At 43.6% G+C, this 15,796-nt stretch overlaps 1 protein-coding gene across 1 annotated transcript in view; it reads left to right on the plus strand.

Moving 5' to 3' along the window:
- The window catches only part of LOC111147403 (neuropeptide S receptor 1), a 147,015-nt gene extending 132,098 nt beyond the window's left edge, over positions 1 to 14,917 (plus strand). The window contains 3 exon segments of the mRNA XM_022503411.1: positions 9,255 to 9,341; positions 13,784 to 13,964; positions 14,827 to 14,917. Coding sequence (XP_022359119.1) covers positions 9,255 to 9,341; positions 13,784 to 13,964; positions 14,827 to 14,917 — 359 coding nt within the window.
- Positions 14,918 to 15,796: the final 879 nt, after the last annotated feature.

Raw genomic sequence — 15,796 nt, forward strand, 5'->3', positions numbered from 1 at the left:
TTCCTAGTCCCTAAACTACTGGCTTAGCCCTGTCCTCCAGTTTCTGAAATAGTCCAAAGCCACATAGAGATACAATATGCCATTACACTCCCCAAAATGGAAATGGCTACAGTCAATTTTTATTCTTTAATACAAGTCTACATCTACATTACCCCTATTTTTTTTTTAGTTGTCCATATTAACACCAGTGAGCCCCTTCTAGAATGAGGGGCAGATAGTGGTGTCAAAAGCCCATATACTCTCTGTATGTGATTCATAAACGGAACTCACCTGATTTTCTATGTGTTATTACAGCTAGGCAGCTTATGGTGTTGCCTGGTAAATAGATCTCCAGTGGTGCTAGCATACCAGGATTATCGCTCATCAACGAGGAGACATCGGCCATGATTAGTGTGAACAGAAGCACGCGGTGTAAATACAGGCTGCAAAATTCAAGCTCTCATTCTTTTATGAACCACTCTTCTTACCAGCAAATAAGTCTATTTTCTCTCCCTCAAAGGTGGACAGAAAGAAAAGAAAAAGAACTATTTAATAAATGATCTAAATATTTTCCCACAAACAAGGGTGGAAGGCAAGAGGTACAGGAGATGAAATTTTTCAATCTTGTAAGTTATCTTTCCTGAACAGGCATGTTTTTGATGCCCAGGGGAATCTAATTCTGTAAAATAGAGCATTTATAACTACATAGGGACAGGAGAGGCAGGAAGTGCAGCCATAGGGTTTGCAAACCTGTATATGACTGCGTCTGGCCATTGTGGTTTAGGAGACGGGACACGATCCACGCCACATCCAAATTGCATGTTTCAAATCAAATGAGGCAGAATGAGGTGGGGAAGAAAGCTTTGGATTGGGAACTGGGTTAGAGTCCTATTCATTTCTAGCTAAATGATTTAAGATAAGCCCCTTAACTGCTCTCAGCACCTTTCTTCATCAGTAAACGCAGGCAAAATGGCTTCTCTACGTAGAATGACATTTAGTAAAAGACAAAGAACTTCATAAAAGAAATAGATATAAATAAATGAAGCTTATAACAAGTTCATGGATAGTAAGATTCAATAGCTTGACGATGTCAGTTCTCCCAAACAATCTACAGATTAATGCAGTTCCTGTCAAAATTAAAATGGGACATTTTATTGAGCTTGACAAACCAATTTAAAATATATGCAGAAATTCCAAGAGCCAAGAATAGCCAAGAAGACACTCCTGGAGAACTAGAACAAAAGTAGGGGAGGTTTACTGTATTCAATATTAAAATCTATCATAAAGTCAGAGTGATTAATAGAGTATGGTATTGAGACAATACAATACACAAATAGAAAATGAAACAACCTCAAAACAGAACCTACATATATACAAAAACTTGATATATGTCAGAAGACCCTAGGGAAAGAAATAAAACTGGTTCTTTACCTCAATTTATAAGCAAAAACAAATTCCAGGAGACTTGGAGACTGAAATTTTGTTAACTGAAAGCAGAGCAAAGAGCAATTTTATTTATGTAAAAAATGAATTTATTCATGAACGGCAGAGAAATTGCAATTCGGGACAAGCAAGCTGGGGCGAACCTTAGGCAAGTCCAAAGAGACTAAGGGAAGGTGAGCTTTATTAGGTTTTAGGAGGAACTGGGGTGGGCTGCTCGGAACAAAAGGTCACTGGAGAACGAAGAGTTCCGGGTGGCGGCGGTTTCTCACTGGCATCAGGCGGTGGTTGGTGCTTTGGTGCTGAGGCAGGCGGGATCCTCCTTACTTTTCTTTCCTTTTCTTTTTTTTTTTTTTTTTTAAAGAATTTTATTTATTTATTTGACAGACAGAGATCACAAGTAGGCAGAGAGGCAGGCAGAGAGAGAGGAGGAAGCAGGCTCCCTACTGAGCAGAGAGCCCGACGCGGGGGCTCCATCCCAGGACCCTGGGATCATGACCTGAGCCGAAGGCAGAGGCTTTAACCCACTGAGCCACCCAGGCGCACCCCCTCCTTATTTTTCTTAAAGGCAAGAGACAAATTCTCCTGTGAAAACTGCCCTCCCTTCTCCAAGTGGTTCTTCTGTTGGTTAGGCAGGCTGCGGGGAGTGGTACGTGCATGTGAGCGCCCCCTTCAGGCCTTGCTGACTCCCGTTTCCTTATGTTCACAACATATAAAACTTCTATTTTTTTTTTAAGATTTTATTTATTTATATATTTGACACACAGAGAGAAGCAGCTAGAGAGGGAACACAAGCAGGGGGACTAAGGAGAGGGAAAGCAGGCCTCCCGCCGAGCAGGAGCCAATCCCAGGACACTGAGACCACGACCAGAGCCGAAGGCAGAGGCCCAACGACTGAGCCACGCAGGCGGCCCCATATAAAACTTTTAAAAGAAAATGTATGGTGATACCTTTATGACATTGGGATAAGATATCCCAACGTCATATCCCAGTTAACATAAATTATGTTATATATGTCATATCCCAGTTAGCATAAATTATGTTGGATCTTCTTAAACAAGTTGAACATAGATCAACAAGATCCAACATAATTTATGTTAACTCATAAAAGAAATGATAGATAAATTTGGCTCTGTTAATATCTAAAAAGTCAAGTATAAAGTGGGAGAAGGTATTTGCAACACACAGACCTGGAAAGAGATTAGTATTCAGAATATAGGAAGAACTCCTAAAAATCAATTTAAAAAAGAATTTTTTAAAAAGTTGAATAGAATAAGTAAGTCATGGAGATGAAAAGTACAGCGTAGGCAGTGTAATTAGTAATATTGTGATAGCCTCTTTGGAAAACAGTGTGGAGATTCCTTAAGAAATTAAAAATAGATGATTTTTGATCCTGCAATTGCGCTACTGGATATTTACCCCAAAGATACAGATGTAGTGAAAAGAAGGGCCATCTGTACTCCAGTGTTCATAGCAGCAATGGCCACAGTCACCAAACTGTGGAAAGAACCAAGATGCCCTTCAACGGACGAATGGATAAGGAAGATGTGGTCCATATACACTATGGAGTATTATGCCTCCATCAGAAAGGATGAATACCCAACTTTTGTAGCAGCATGGACGGGACTGGAAGAGATTATGCTGAGTGAAATAAGTCAAGCAGAGAGAGTCAATTATCATATGGTTTCACTTACTTGTGGAGCATAAGGAATAACACGGAGGACATTGGGAGATGGAGAGGAGAAGTGAGTTGAGGGAAATCAGAGGTGGAGGCAAACCATGAGAGACTGTGGACTCTGAGAAACAAACTGAGGGTTTTGGAGGGGAGCAGTTTGGGGGGTTGGGTGAGCCTGGTGGTGGGTATTATGGAAGGCACATATTGCATGGAGCACTGAGTGTGATGCATAAACAATGAATTTTAGAACACTGAAAATAAATAAAATAAAACTTAAAAATAATAATAGTAATGATATTGTGATAACGTTGTATGGTGATAGACAGTGACCATACTTAGCATGGTGAGCATTGAGTAATGGATATAATTGTTGAATAAATATGTTGTTCACCTGAAACTACTATAAAATTGTATGCTGATTATGCTTCAATTTTAAAAAACATATACAACAACAACAAGAGATAAAAAGAAAAAAATGAGCAATACACAAACAGATATTTCACAGAAGGGACAAAAGAAATGGCCAAAACTAAGATTCTCAACCTCATTGATGATCAAGAAGTTGCAATTTTCTACCCACAGGATTAGTAAAAATGTTAACATCCGATCTCTCAAAGTGTTGAAAAAGATATAGAGCTCAGAGTTTATTTGACAGTATCATTTCTCAAACATGTAGTAGGCTTCTGATCCATTTGCTTTCAGTCAGTTTCATGTGCCAGTGACCATGTCCAAAAAGTCTTTCTTAATAGAATTCTCATATCCGACTTGTGTCTTTGCTTCCATACACCATCCCTGTCTTTAACTTAATGGAGGCTAGGTTGAAGCCATCGGAAACACTAGTAGGGAGGCCACATTCTTAGTCTCATCTTTGCCTCAGGAATGATTCTGAATGGGTCTTTGTTGGTTAAAACCTCTCAAACTTAATTTGGGGACCAAGGTCAGCTCCACTGGTATAAGACTTGCACACTTAGAAGGTGAACACATTTGCTTTAATGCTCCACTCACATTTTCAATTTGCACCAGGTTATGCAAAGGATGTATCTGTTAATATCAGGGGCCAGAAGCAATGGACACTTGCAATTCCATGAGATCTCATATTTTAAGACTTTAAGTTCCTGTGATTTTTGTTCATAAACCAACCAACTCTTGTCTGAGCTCATCCCTTTTTTCTAATACCTTGCTAAACATAGCAGTAGCAATCAACACACACTATTAACATTCCATTTACCAACTGTGATTGTTAATTTTATGTGACAACTTGAATGGGCTAAGGGATGCCAAGGTAGCTGGCAAAACACTATTTCTGGGTGTGTCTGGAAGACATTTCTAGAAGCATTTGAATCTGTAGACTAAATAAAGGTGTTTTCACCAATGTGGTAGGCATCATTCAATCTGCTGAAGGCTGAATAGAACAAAAAGACAAAGGAAGGGTAAATTTGCTTGAGCTGGGACATGCATTTTCTCTTGCCCTTGGACATCAGCTCTCCTGTTCCTTGGGCCTCAGGCTAGGACCAGACTGCCTGAGTCCTCAGCCATTGTGTTCAGACTTACACAAACATCTTCCTTCGTTCTCATGATTTATACTTAGACTTAATTATACCACCAGCTTTCCTGGTTCTCCAGCTTATAAACAGCAAACTGTGGGACTTCCCAGCCTCCATAATTTTGTGAGTTAATTCTTAAAATACATTTCCTTTTATGTATATCTCTATGTATTTCCTGTTGGTTCCATTTTCTGGAGAGCCCTGACTGCTGAACCAGGCCTGTTCTATGGGCTCCAGTCTCAGTAGGTACACAATTTGACTTCCCAGGCATCGTATGTGATGGTTCTATGAAATGGATCTCTAGTGTCCCAGCTTCCAATATCAGTTTCCTTGCCTCCTGCTGCCAGCCCACAGGCCAATGCTACATGTTTTAGATTTTTGGTATAATAGCATTGCATATGAGATACCAATTTCTGCTTCAGTTAAGGAAACACTAGTTGCTCTACCAAAGAAACCCCCAAAGACAGTAGCTTAACAAGAAACTTTGTTTCTTGTTTAATTAAAGTCCAATCGACAGTCAAAGTCAAAGGGAAGGGCCCTGCTCCACATAGTCATTCAGGAACTCAAGCAGATGAAGATTCTGCCTCACTGAACAGATGGCTATAAGGTGTCTCTCTCAGCATCGACATCCTACAGTCAGGGGTAGGGACACAAGAGAGAGAAGGATTACTCGGTGGTTTGTCTGAGCCAGGCCTGAGAATAGTGTCCATGGATTCTTCCCATATTCCCATAGGTAGAGCTTTGTCATATGACTACACCCTGCTGAGAAGAAAAGGCTTGGTGGACCGCTCCCTCGTCCCAGCCACAATTATTTTAGGTCTGCCAGGCTTCCTGGTTTCCCCTGAGTTAAGGAGCTGAGGAACAGAAAAGGCTTGAGGTAGCTAAATTAGGTCATACCTCCTCATATCTAGCTATGACCTCTGGTTTGTTAGAGGGTCCAAAAAAAAAACAAAAACAAAAACAAAAACAAAACAAGGGAAAGTAGTGGTCAAAATTTAGTGCAAAAATGCACCAGAAATATTTAATCCTGAGGCTATATTTATAAATAAACAGGCCATCAACGATTGGAAATAAAAAATTTCAAATTTTAAGAATTTTATGATTTGGGCATGACTATTAAAAACATTTACATTCTTAAAGTCAATCGGAAATACAAAGACTTCCCAACATGTGAAAAAAACATTTGTTTTAAAACATCCCCAGGTAGATTTCCTTGTTACAAACCAATCTCCTGCACTCATTATAAGCCCAGAGATGGAACAATCCCCTCCCCGCCAGGAATAAATTCTGTCTCATTTAAAAATCCCAAGATACCAATTGCTCCCTCTTCAGGCAGTCTGTTCAGGAAAACAATGGATTCCCAATGGCTCTGCAAGGGGCAGGAAGGGTGGGGCAGGAAGTGGTCCCTTGGAGACTAGATGGACAGTGTGGGGGGGCCCCCCCAAGGATGCATCCGGGAACTGAGACTGCCTGAGGCAGGATGCAGCTTCCAGTCCCAAATCTAATGGACCAGCTGCCTCAAGGCGGCCCCAGCTACCAATGCACAGGGATGGCTGGATTTAACCGTTTTTTGCTCTAGCTCAGTGCCAAGGCCTGGGTGGAAATAATCCTTTTATCTCCCAATAAAGGAGAATTACTGGCATTTGGGAGCTCAGTTCTCTTGAAGAGCCATCTTTAGAAGCTGGAGGCTTTGCATTTCCTCAAGTGGTCAGATTAAAGAAGCCTTTCACTGATCTCATTGGGAGATCAAAGGGCAGGTAGTTGATTATATTGTCACCCAGGTGCCCTGCGGAAAGTACCTTGAGGTTCCATTTTAAAAAGATTTCAGAGCACAAATTTCATTCTCAAGAACTTTTCTAAAAAACCAACCAAGTTTTCAGAACTGTATTGTTTCGGAGGCAGCTGTTAGGCCGGCCGATGGGGATATTGTGAATGGATATAATTTGGTCGGCTGTATTTCTGACTTGCCTCCCATGGATAAAATCCTTCCGGGAGAACTTTTGGATGTATATAATTCCTATATCCAGATAACAACAGTGTATAATAGACTCTCTAAATGTAGTAATACCGTCTGTTCACTTCCATAAAGGCAGTTCATGTTCATCCTGAAATACTATTAAAACTTTATTCATTCCAATTAATAAGGGAATTGACATTCTCAGCATGGGACTTGGCATCTTAAATACATTTTTTTTTTTTTTTTAATCTTCAAAACTCTGAGTTTGGTGCAGGGTGTCTGGGTGGCTCAGTCGCTTAAGCATCCAACTCTTGGCTATGATCTCAGGGTTGTGGGATGGATCGCGGGATCCAGCCCTGCATGGGGCTCCACGCCCAGCAGAGAGTCTGCTTGAAAGATTCCCTTCCTCTGCCCCTTTCAAAAAGCCTCTTGAATTTGGTGTTTCATGCCTCATTTTTTAAATTGGGAGACTGAGGCTGGAAACAGTTCGTAGCTGCCTAAGGTTACACAGGTGGAGTTTGGTAGAGCTGGAGGGTATATTCAGGTCTGACCTTGGAGCCCATATCCTTCCCAGGAGACCACTGTGGAAATCAGGGTTTTTTTTCACCTTGACACTATTGGTGTTTGGGACTAGGTAATTCTGTTTCACTGTCCTGTGCCTCTAAGGATGTTTAGCAGCATTCCTGGCCTCTCCACACTAGACGCCAATAGCAACCCCCCAGCACACTGAGACAACCCAAAATGTGTCCAGACATTGGCAAATGTAGCCCTCGGGGGCAATATTGCCCACAGCTTAGAACCACAGCTATAAATGCTTCTGAAGGGTTTTTGCTTCCTTAAGAGACTGAAGTCTCGTGGTTCTGTGAAATGCATGGAATAATTTGAAACCCTAGTAGTACCTAAGAGTGGCCTCATAAGGTATACATTAAGAAATAAAAAACCAGTTCTAATTAGCATTTCAGCTTATTGCACATAAACGTTTCTTCCTATTCTTCCTGATAACCATTTGTCCTCTCCAGTGAGTACATGTTCACACTGGGAAAAGACTCAGAAGCTTCAGTGGTTGGCGGTTGCCTCCGAAATTCAGCCCAGACTCCCTGGGAGTACATTCTAGGTCTTTCCACTTCTGCCTCAGTTCTCCTCCCCACCCTGAAAACCAATGTCCTTTTTTAGGCTCCAGCCAAGTGAGGTGACTCCCCCATGGTCCAGATGCATCTGACATTTTCTGGTTTCCATGTCCTGGCTGAGGACGCTCCATCTGCTTTGTTGGTCTCTCCCAATCTCACTCCCACACAGCCCCAGCTCCACCTCTGGATTCTCTCCATCTGCCCTGCAGCCTCCCCCGCAGGGTAGCGGGGGATGGCTCTCTCCCTCACAGCTGGTTTTCCTCTCTCTCTTCTTTGCACAGTGTGCAACCTTTCCTGCTGGACTGGAACCTCCTAGAGAACAGGAACTCTATCTCAGCCTCTTCTGTTCAGTCTTATCTCTTGGCAGACGTGCCATGTTGGTTGGATTGGGCTGGATTAGACTGGAGAGGGTCTAGAATAATAGTGCCAAGGTAAATTTCAGATCAGTTTCCATAGGATTAAAATAAATCTCAAACGTGGAATCGGAACGCTGTAGTGAGGACAACCTAGCACAGCAGCTGGCCTCTAGTGTACAACTCCATACGACAGGTGCCCTGGTAGGCCTTTGACATGGGCCACCACTAGGGTCCTGCTCATTGAGCTCCAGTCAGCGGCATCTGGCTAGCGGTGCATGGGATTGGCATCCCATCAATGCTTCCCTCGCTGAGGATGTGCTGGGGCAAGGTTGAGGGCATTCACAGGAAGGGCATCTTTTCCCAATTTTCACAAAGGCGCCATACTGCCTGACGGAAGCTCTGACAGTAAAAACACTTCTGCAGGGGTAGGGGACCCTGCGTCCAACATCTCCATTCCCAAGTGTACCATCTTCACACCGATTTACTTCACACCGATTTACTTCTTTACTGATAGCTATCCCTCTAAATTCTGTACACCCTAATCAACTTTTATTTTACCACTGCTTCTTAACTAGAGAGAGGTTTGTATTCATTGATTCAACAAATATTTATTAATCACTCACGAAGTTTAGAGGATACAGCAATGAAGAAAACATAGTCCCTGCCTCCATCAAGCTTGGATACTAATAGATTCTTATATTTATCCTTCGTGTGTTTACCATCAAACAACAGCCCACATAGAATTAAATTATATATCCAGGATCCTACTTGAGAGAGGTTTTTTGTTTTGTTTTGCTTTGCTTTGTTTCTCTTATCCCTGGTTTGAGGTTTTGTTGAGAATGGATTTTCTGAGTTAGATGAACGAGTTAGTCTGGGGTAACCATTCTAAGAAAATGGCTTCACCCTAAGTTGCGGAAGTGACCAGATGGGTAGCTTAGCATCATCCCCTGGCTAATTCCAGGTCAGAAGGCTAATTCCAGCTTCAGCTGACTCAGGGCATTCAGCCAAGACTCTGGAGAGAGTCTGGATGTCCCAGTGCATTTACATTTTATATTAAGCTGCAACCTGAGGTGAACAGGATCTAAGTGGCCCCATGATAGCTGTGGATCTAACCTGTGATGTTCCTATTGGCACAAACACTATCCCGTTTCACCATTTCCCCTTCTGTATCTCCAGATGGAAAGCTGTGCACCAGTTACCACCGAGGGCTCATCTCAAAGGCAAAAATCAAAGCCATCAAGTATAGCATTGTCATCATTCTGGGTAAGCAAAGTCCCTCCTTGTGTGTGAACATTCCAAAAGCAAGCTTGTCCCAGGAGCTGGGCGGCGGGGGTGGGGGGGGGGGGGTCCCATAAGAAAGGAAGGTGTCTGCAGGCACTCTACCTTTGTCTGAGTGGAGAAGAATCTGTGGAATTTAGCAGTCCATCCGTGTCTCCTTCAAGGGCAGACAGCGGTTCCCGATCCTTCCCTTTATGAATAGAGTTGTCCACCAAGACCATGGGGTAGATAATTGGGAAAAAGTTGTTTAATGATGCTCACATTCACCCAGGTGACCCAGCTGCTTTCTCTGAGACATATTCTCTCCTAAGGCTGAAGCTTATGAGCAAAATAAGCAGAAGTGGCATTCCATTTCTTCTGGATATTTAATTACAGGGTCACTACAAATCCCTCCATCATGGCCTCATTACTCTCTCCCCATTCTCTCTACTCTGAAGACCCATAACATCACTTCCATCTTAGGAAAAAAAGGTATTTTTAGAGCACATGATATGTGTCAGATTGGTGTAGATAGATTTGCTATTCTCAAACCTTCAAAGCCTCCTCCCCCTTACGCTCCCTTAGCTAAAGACCTCGCATCATATTCCACTAAGAAAATGTAATATCAGAATAGAACTCCCTCATCCTCCCACCTTTACATTCATCAACCTATCTGCCTTTCTACAGTGTGCTCGGTCTTTTCTCCTGTTCGTATGAATAAACTGGCACTGCTTCTTTCTAAACCCATAATGATTGCTGGAGCTCCCCTTAACTGTGCAGGAGGGCCCTCAGTGAACTCCTCAAAACAGACCCCCTTCATCAGTCTCTCTTCTAGTACAACTCCTCCATGCTCTACCTCTCATTTTCTGGAGCCTGTTTCTATCTGCTTTCTCTCCAGTCGCTCCTGAAACCACCTTCATCAATGTCATCACGACCTCTAAAAAGGCCATTGTCAATTCCCAATCTTCATCTTGACTTGTAAGCAACGTGTAATCAATTTCTCTTTCTTAGAACACTTCCTTTGCTTAGAAATCCTATTTAAGATTTTTACTTGAGATCTTGATTTGTGTTTCTAGTAAGCTTGTCATAGTCAGCATGTCAAACCAAAAGTCTCGTCATGTTCTCCTCCCCTACACGAAGTAACTCCTCCCCCAGTTGTCCCTGTTTCAGTAAATGACACCATCTTTCACCCAGTGTCTATACCAAAAACTTAAGGGTCATCTATCTGTCTTTATTCTATTCCTTTGACATCCCACATAACTCATACATCAGCAAGGCCTGAAAATTCTACCTGCAAAATAGTTCCCAAACCCAACCAGTCCTCACTATCTGTACAACTTCTGTCTTAGTCTAAGTTTCCGCCACTTTCTGCCTAGAACATTATACTTATTCTTCTCTTTATTCCTTTTCTACAAAACAACCAATGTGATCTTTCAAGACTATAAATCAGGTAACATCACTATCCTGCAAACCCACCTCTGGCTTCCCATTACTTTGGAATAAAACCCTACAGTTCTACCACGTGTGATCTATCCCTCAGCCAGATCTCCAGCCTTTCCTCTTTCCTCTCCTCCCAGTGCTCTCCTCCATGCTCATTCTATCCTGGTTGCATTGGTCTTCTTGCTATTTCTTTAAAATGTCCACTTGTTTGCACCTGGGGGACCACGTGCTGTTTCCAACACCTAAAATACTCTGTCTCCGGATGGCCTGGCTCCCTCCTCACATCATTTTGTTCCCCAACAGTGCTCCCTCCTCAGCCAGGCCTCCTTCATAAGTCTTAAATAGCCCTCCTCTAGTCTTTGCCCCGCTGTATTTTTCTTCCTATTCCCCTTTCTTTCTGAATATTATATCTATTGATCTGCTTATTGTCTGTTCCCCCTACTGGTTTAATTCCATGAGACCAATGATTTTTGCCTTTGCGCCGCTTGCACTATTGTCACCAAAGCCTGAAAGAGAATCCCACATACACTAGGGGCTCCAGTCCTCCCCTTCCCCTCCGTACCCCACTTGCAGCTCCTGGGAGCCCTGAGAAAGCCTCACACCTCTCGTGTTAGCTGCATGTCAGATCACCAAAACAGGCAATTTCACCTTTCCGAGACGCTGTTGCAAAATGCCAAACAGAATAGGTGCAGTGGGACTCAGCCGGTAGAATAGAGGCCCAGAACAGCAGTGCAAGCAGAGCTGGGGCCAGAGCAGATACAAGCACTGGGGCTCGTAGTCAGTCCTTCCCCAGCAGCCAACCAAGTAGCACCAAGATTCTCTTGCCTTCCGAGACAGAAAAGGAGATACTCATCCCCTGGATGTTGAGTCTGGAGATAAATGTTAGACATGTGTTCCAGAGCCAACGTAATTATTTGTAATCAAGAACCATCTGCTAGGCCCTGGGGGTCCTTTCATGGGGGAGCAGAGAGGCCCCCAGATGGTCAACCAGTGTTAACAGCCCGGACAGACCAAACCAGCCCTTCCTATAACAGTTATTCTGTGATGCTCCTTTACCATCGTGCGATGAAATGCATAATTAACACTATCTACATAAGATGTCTTCCAAGATCAATATGTAATGACACAAAGGAGGACTAGAGAGGAAATAATGTATAATAAAGCAGCAGATTTCAATATGTAAATATCAGGGTTATGTTAATAACGGCTGCCCTAGAAGAAGAATGAAGTAGGCAGCTAGATGTAGTGACAGTTACAAAGGAAAATCAGTACGGGTGTGTTTTCATGAAGATGTGAAAATAAAGCAGCATTGCTGTCAAGGACTTGATTTTCTGAACAGGTAAATAAATCCTGCTGAAGTTCCAAATTAAAGAAAGTAATCTTTCCTCCCTCTGCAAAGGAATTACATTTCTGGAAAATTCACTATTTTTAAAAAGACAGTTGTGTTCATATATAGAATAGAGTTAGGTTTCCAGACCGGGGTAATTATAAGCAGAGCTCCCAGCTACATAAATGTCCACTTGGGCCTTCAAAGGATGTATGGGACTGCCCCACACAGGAGGACTCGTATCCCTGGGCAAACCAGATCTCCACCAACCCCACACACGTACATACATAAACACACACATTTTTTTTTTCAAAATGCCCCCAAAAGGCAATTTTGCTCCATCATACCCCAGAACCACTATTCTAAGCCAACACTAGGCTTACCCACTGGTGCCTAGAATGCTCCGTGGTCTTTGTGTTTCAATTGCTCCTCTTTAATCCGTTGCCAAGGCCTGGGGAATAAACACGCACCAGTCAGTTACAGAGGAAAGTTGGCCCCTGCGAGGAGATGGCAAAGGAAGCCTGACTTCTCTGAGGAGAAGTCCTATGGGTGAGAAAGGGGGAGAGGGAGGCTGAAGAGGATGTAGCAAGAAAGCAGAAAAGGGCACATCCATGTCTAGTCAGCCCCAAGACTGTTCACGTTGGTGCGTGTGGGTAATAGTCCAGTTCTCCAGAGATGGACATATATGTAAAAAGAATTATTATAAGGAATTGGCTCACATGATTACGGAGCTGAGAAATCCCAGGGTCTGCAAACCCCGGAAAGCTGATAGTGTAGTTCAGTCTGAGTGTGAAGGACGGCAGGAGAAGAACAATGTCCCAGCCAGAAGGTAGTCCAGCAGACAGCATGAATCCTCTTTCCCTCAGCTTTTGTTCTATTCAAGCCTTCTGGTCATTGAAGGGGGCCCACCCACATCGAAGAGGGTGGTCTGCTTTTCTTAGTCCACCAATTCAAATGTTCGTCTCATCCAGAAACACCCAGAAATAATGTTTCACCAAATATCTGGGCACCCCTGACCCAGTCAAGGTGACCCATAAAATTCACTATCATACTCTGGATCTCCCCGTATACCACCCATTTCCTCTGAGGATTTGGAGACTAATAGAATCAGGAGCTCACACACATTGATTGACTTGGAGAGGGGTAGAGTGCAGCTCTTTTCTGGAGTGGCAGACTAACAAATGGAAAAGAAAATTAAGAACATGGTGATGAATCCAGATTGTGCTTTGAAAATGTTAGGCACCACCTTTCCCCCTGCCATACACCAAGACCAGGAGTCACTACTGGTCAAAATTCTTCCTGTTCTTCTGGGTTTTTTTCTCATAGAGTCTCCAAAGAGTTTTGCTGGTTTTCCTTCCACATTATGTGGGATGAGAAGCTGAGGCCATGCCGAGCAGTTCCCAACCTTTCCACAAAGACTCACAACAGGGGTCAAATCAAACCCTCCTTTTACAAATTCACTCAACTCTAGCAACGTTACCTGTGGGACATGTACACATGCATATGTATGTGTGCTTGCGTGTGAGTAAATATGACATGGATGTTAACACACAACAGTTCTGAATATTTCTGAGAGATCGCAGATGCTAAGGAACCTATTTGGAGCTCCACTTGGGGCCACCACTGAAAGCTACCCCCCCAGCTGTGGTCAGCTATGGCGCTCATGGCTATCTTTCCCCAGCCTTCATCTGCTGCTGGAGTCCATACTTCTTCTTCGACATACTGGACAATTTCAGTCTTCTTCCGGACACCGAGGAATGCTTCTGTGCCTCTGTGATCATTCAGAACCTCCCAGCCTTGAACAGTGCCATCAACCCGCTCATCTACCGTGTCTTCAGCAGCTCTATCTGCTGTCCCAGCAGGTAAGAGGCCCTCCTGCCTGGGTCAGTGCAGAGAGCCACTGTACTTGGACTCTGACGTGTCTTTTCTCTCAGTGCTCCCTGGCAGCTTGCAGATGAGATGCTTGAGGGTCAGAAAAGTCCTGCTCATGTGACAAATTCAAATCCAGGCCCAGGTCATGGTCCTTGTTATTTCTTCTCTACCACCTCACCTGCGGTAGCAACCATCTCACTCAAGTCATATATAAAACTTTTTGTTTGGAGCTTCCCAGCATGGATTTCCTCAGTACGATACGATGCTGTGAGAATAGCAGGACCCAAAGCATTATTACCGTGTTATAGATAAACAAAGGAAGGCTCATGAGGTAAGTGACATTACTGACGTTATATGAAAAATAAGGACCAACGTTGAAATTAGGTCCCTCCCACAACTACTCAGTCATTTTGCTGTTTTGCAGCTGTTTTACTGCAGAAGCTGCAGGGAGTAGGTAGAGAGATCCGTAGGAGACAGAATAATAAAATGGTTTAAGGCTTGGGTTTGATGCCCGTGGCTGAGGTTCAAATCTGGCCGCTGCTGATTCATAGCTATGTGTTTACCTTGAGTGAGATATTTAACTTCCCTAAAACTCAGTGTCCTTGCCTTTAAAATAGGGCTAGTAGCAGTTCCTACCCAGACTCTGGTGCTGACCCGTGGGAAGGAGGGCTGTGAAGTGTGGGCAAGGAAGGAGTGTGTGGGGGCTGGGGAGGGGGCCAGATAACACATGCAAACTGCTTACAACAGTGTTTGGTCCTCAATACCTCCTCCATAACTATTATCCTTTAACATCCTTGCTTCCCTTTCCATCAGGTCAAATTATTTTCCCTCCCTGATTTATTCTTTCACTAGGGAGCGAACATCAAGGGATTCCAGAATGACGTTCCAGGACAGAACTCAGAGGCACGAGATGCGAGTTCTATCCAAGCCAGAATTTATCTAGACTCTGAGGCAGTAGGATTGTGAGGCTGAGCCCCATCAGCAATTCTGGGTCCCTGTCACCACCTTGAGCGTGTGGATGGAGCCTGAGCTGACTTCTCCATCCTGCTCCTTCCATCACTTGGGAGATGCAGGAAGCAAGCAGCAAGAGTGTGTGTCTCCTCCATCAGCAAGTACTGGCCAATGTGAGGTCACCAACTATTCATGCCAGCCAGGAAAGATGCTTCCTCCTTCCCTGTGACTCTTGGCCCTCCTTCCCACTGGTCAGCACCAGAACTCAATGGACAGAGACATCTCTGGCCCAAGGTCCATTCTCGAGCAAGCAGAGAGGCTAAAGTATGGTTTATGATTTGTCAAAAGAATTCAATGCTTGCCCTCTAGACGAAGGTTAAAACTGAGGGGTACTTTCTCTGATGGGAAATAATAATGATACTAAAAGGTCATGGCCCCAGATTTCCCATTTCTGAGAGTTGGGACCTGGGTTTCACAGATCTTTGAGGCTCCCGGACAGCCCCTCCCTTGGCATTCCACATTTGGGTGACTCTGGGCTCCAGTCCTCACCCTGCAGGGTCCCCTCTTCCCCCTCTGACTTCTCTGAACCCTCTCTTTAGTTGGGAGCTGAACCCCTGTGGCTTTTCCAGGCATGATATTCCTGCAAGCTCTCTATCCGTTTTGCACGTTGCAGCCATTGTCTATCTAACACCTCGGCCAGAAAGTGCTGGTAGGGTTTATTTTGACAAGTCTGGAGTTTGGTATTTATAAGCCTAATCCAAGTGAAATATGACTAAATGTTTTCTAGTCAATTTTTGCCATCAGATTTTTTCATAAGTGGAAATGGCATAATTTAATTTGATTATATATACATCCCCACCCACGGCTCTGG

Source organism: Enhydra lutris, unplaced genomic scaffold (assembly GCF_002288905.1).
Source record: "Enhydra lutris kenyoni isolate GAN:26980312 unplaced genomic scaffold, ASM228890v2 scaffoldscaffold16, whole genome shotgun sequence".
Taxonomy (NCBI): domain Eukaryota; kingdom Metazoa; phylum Chordata; class Mammalia; order Carnivora; family Mustelidae; genus Enhydra; species Enhydra lutris.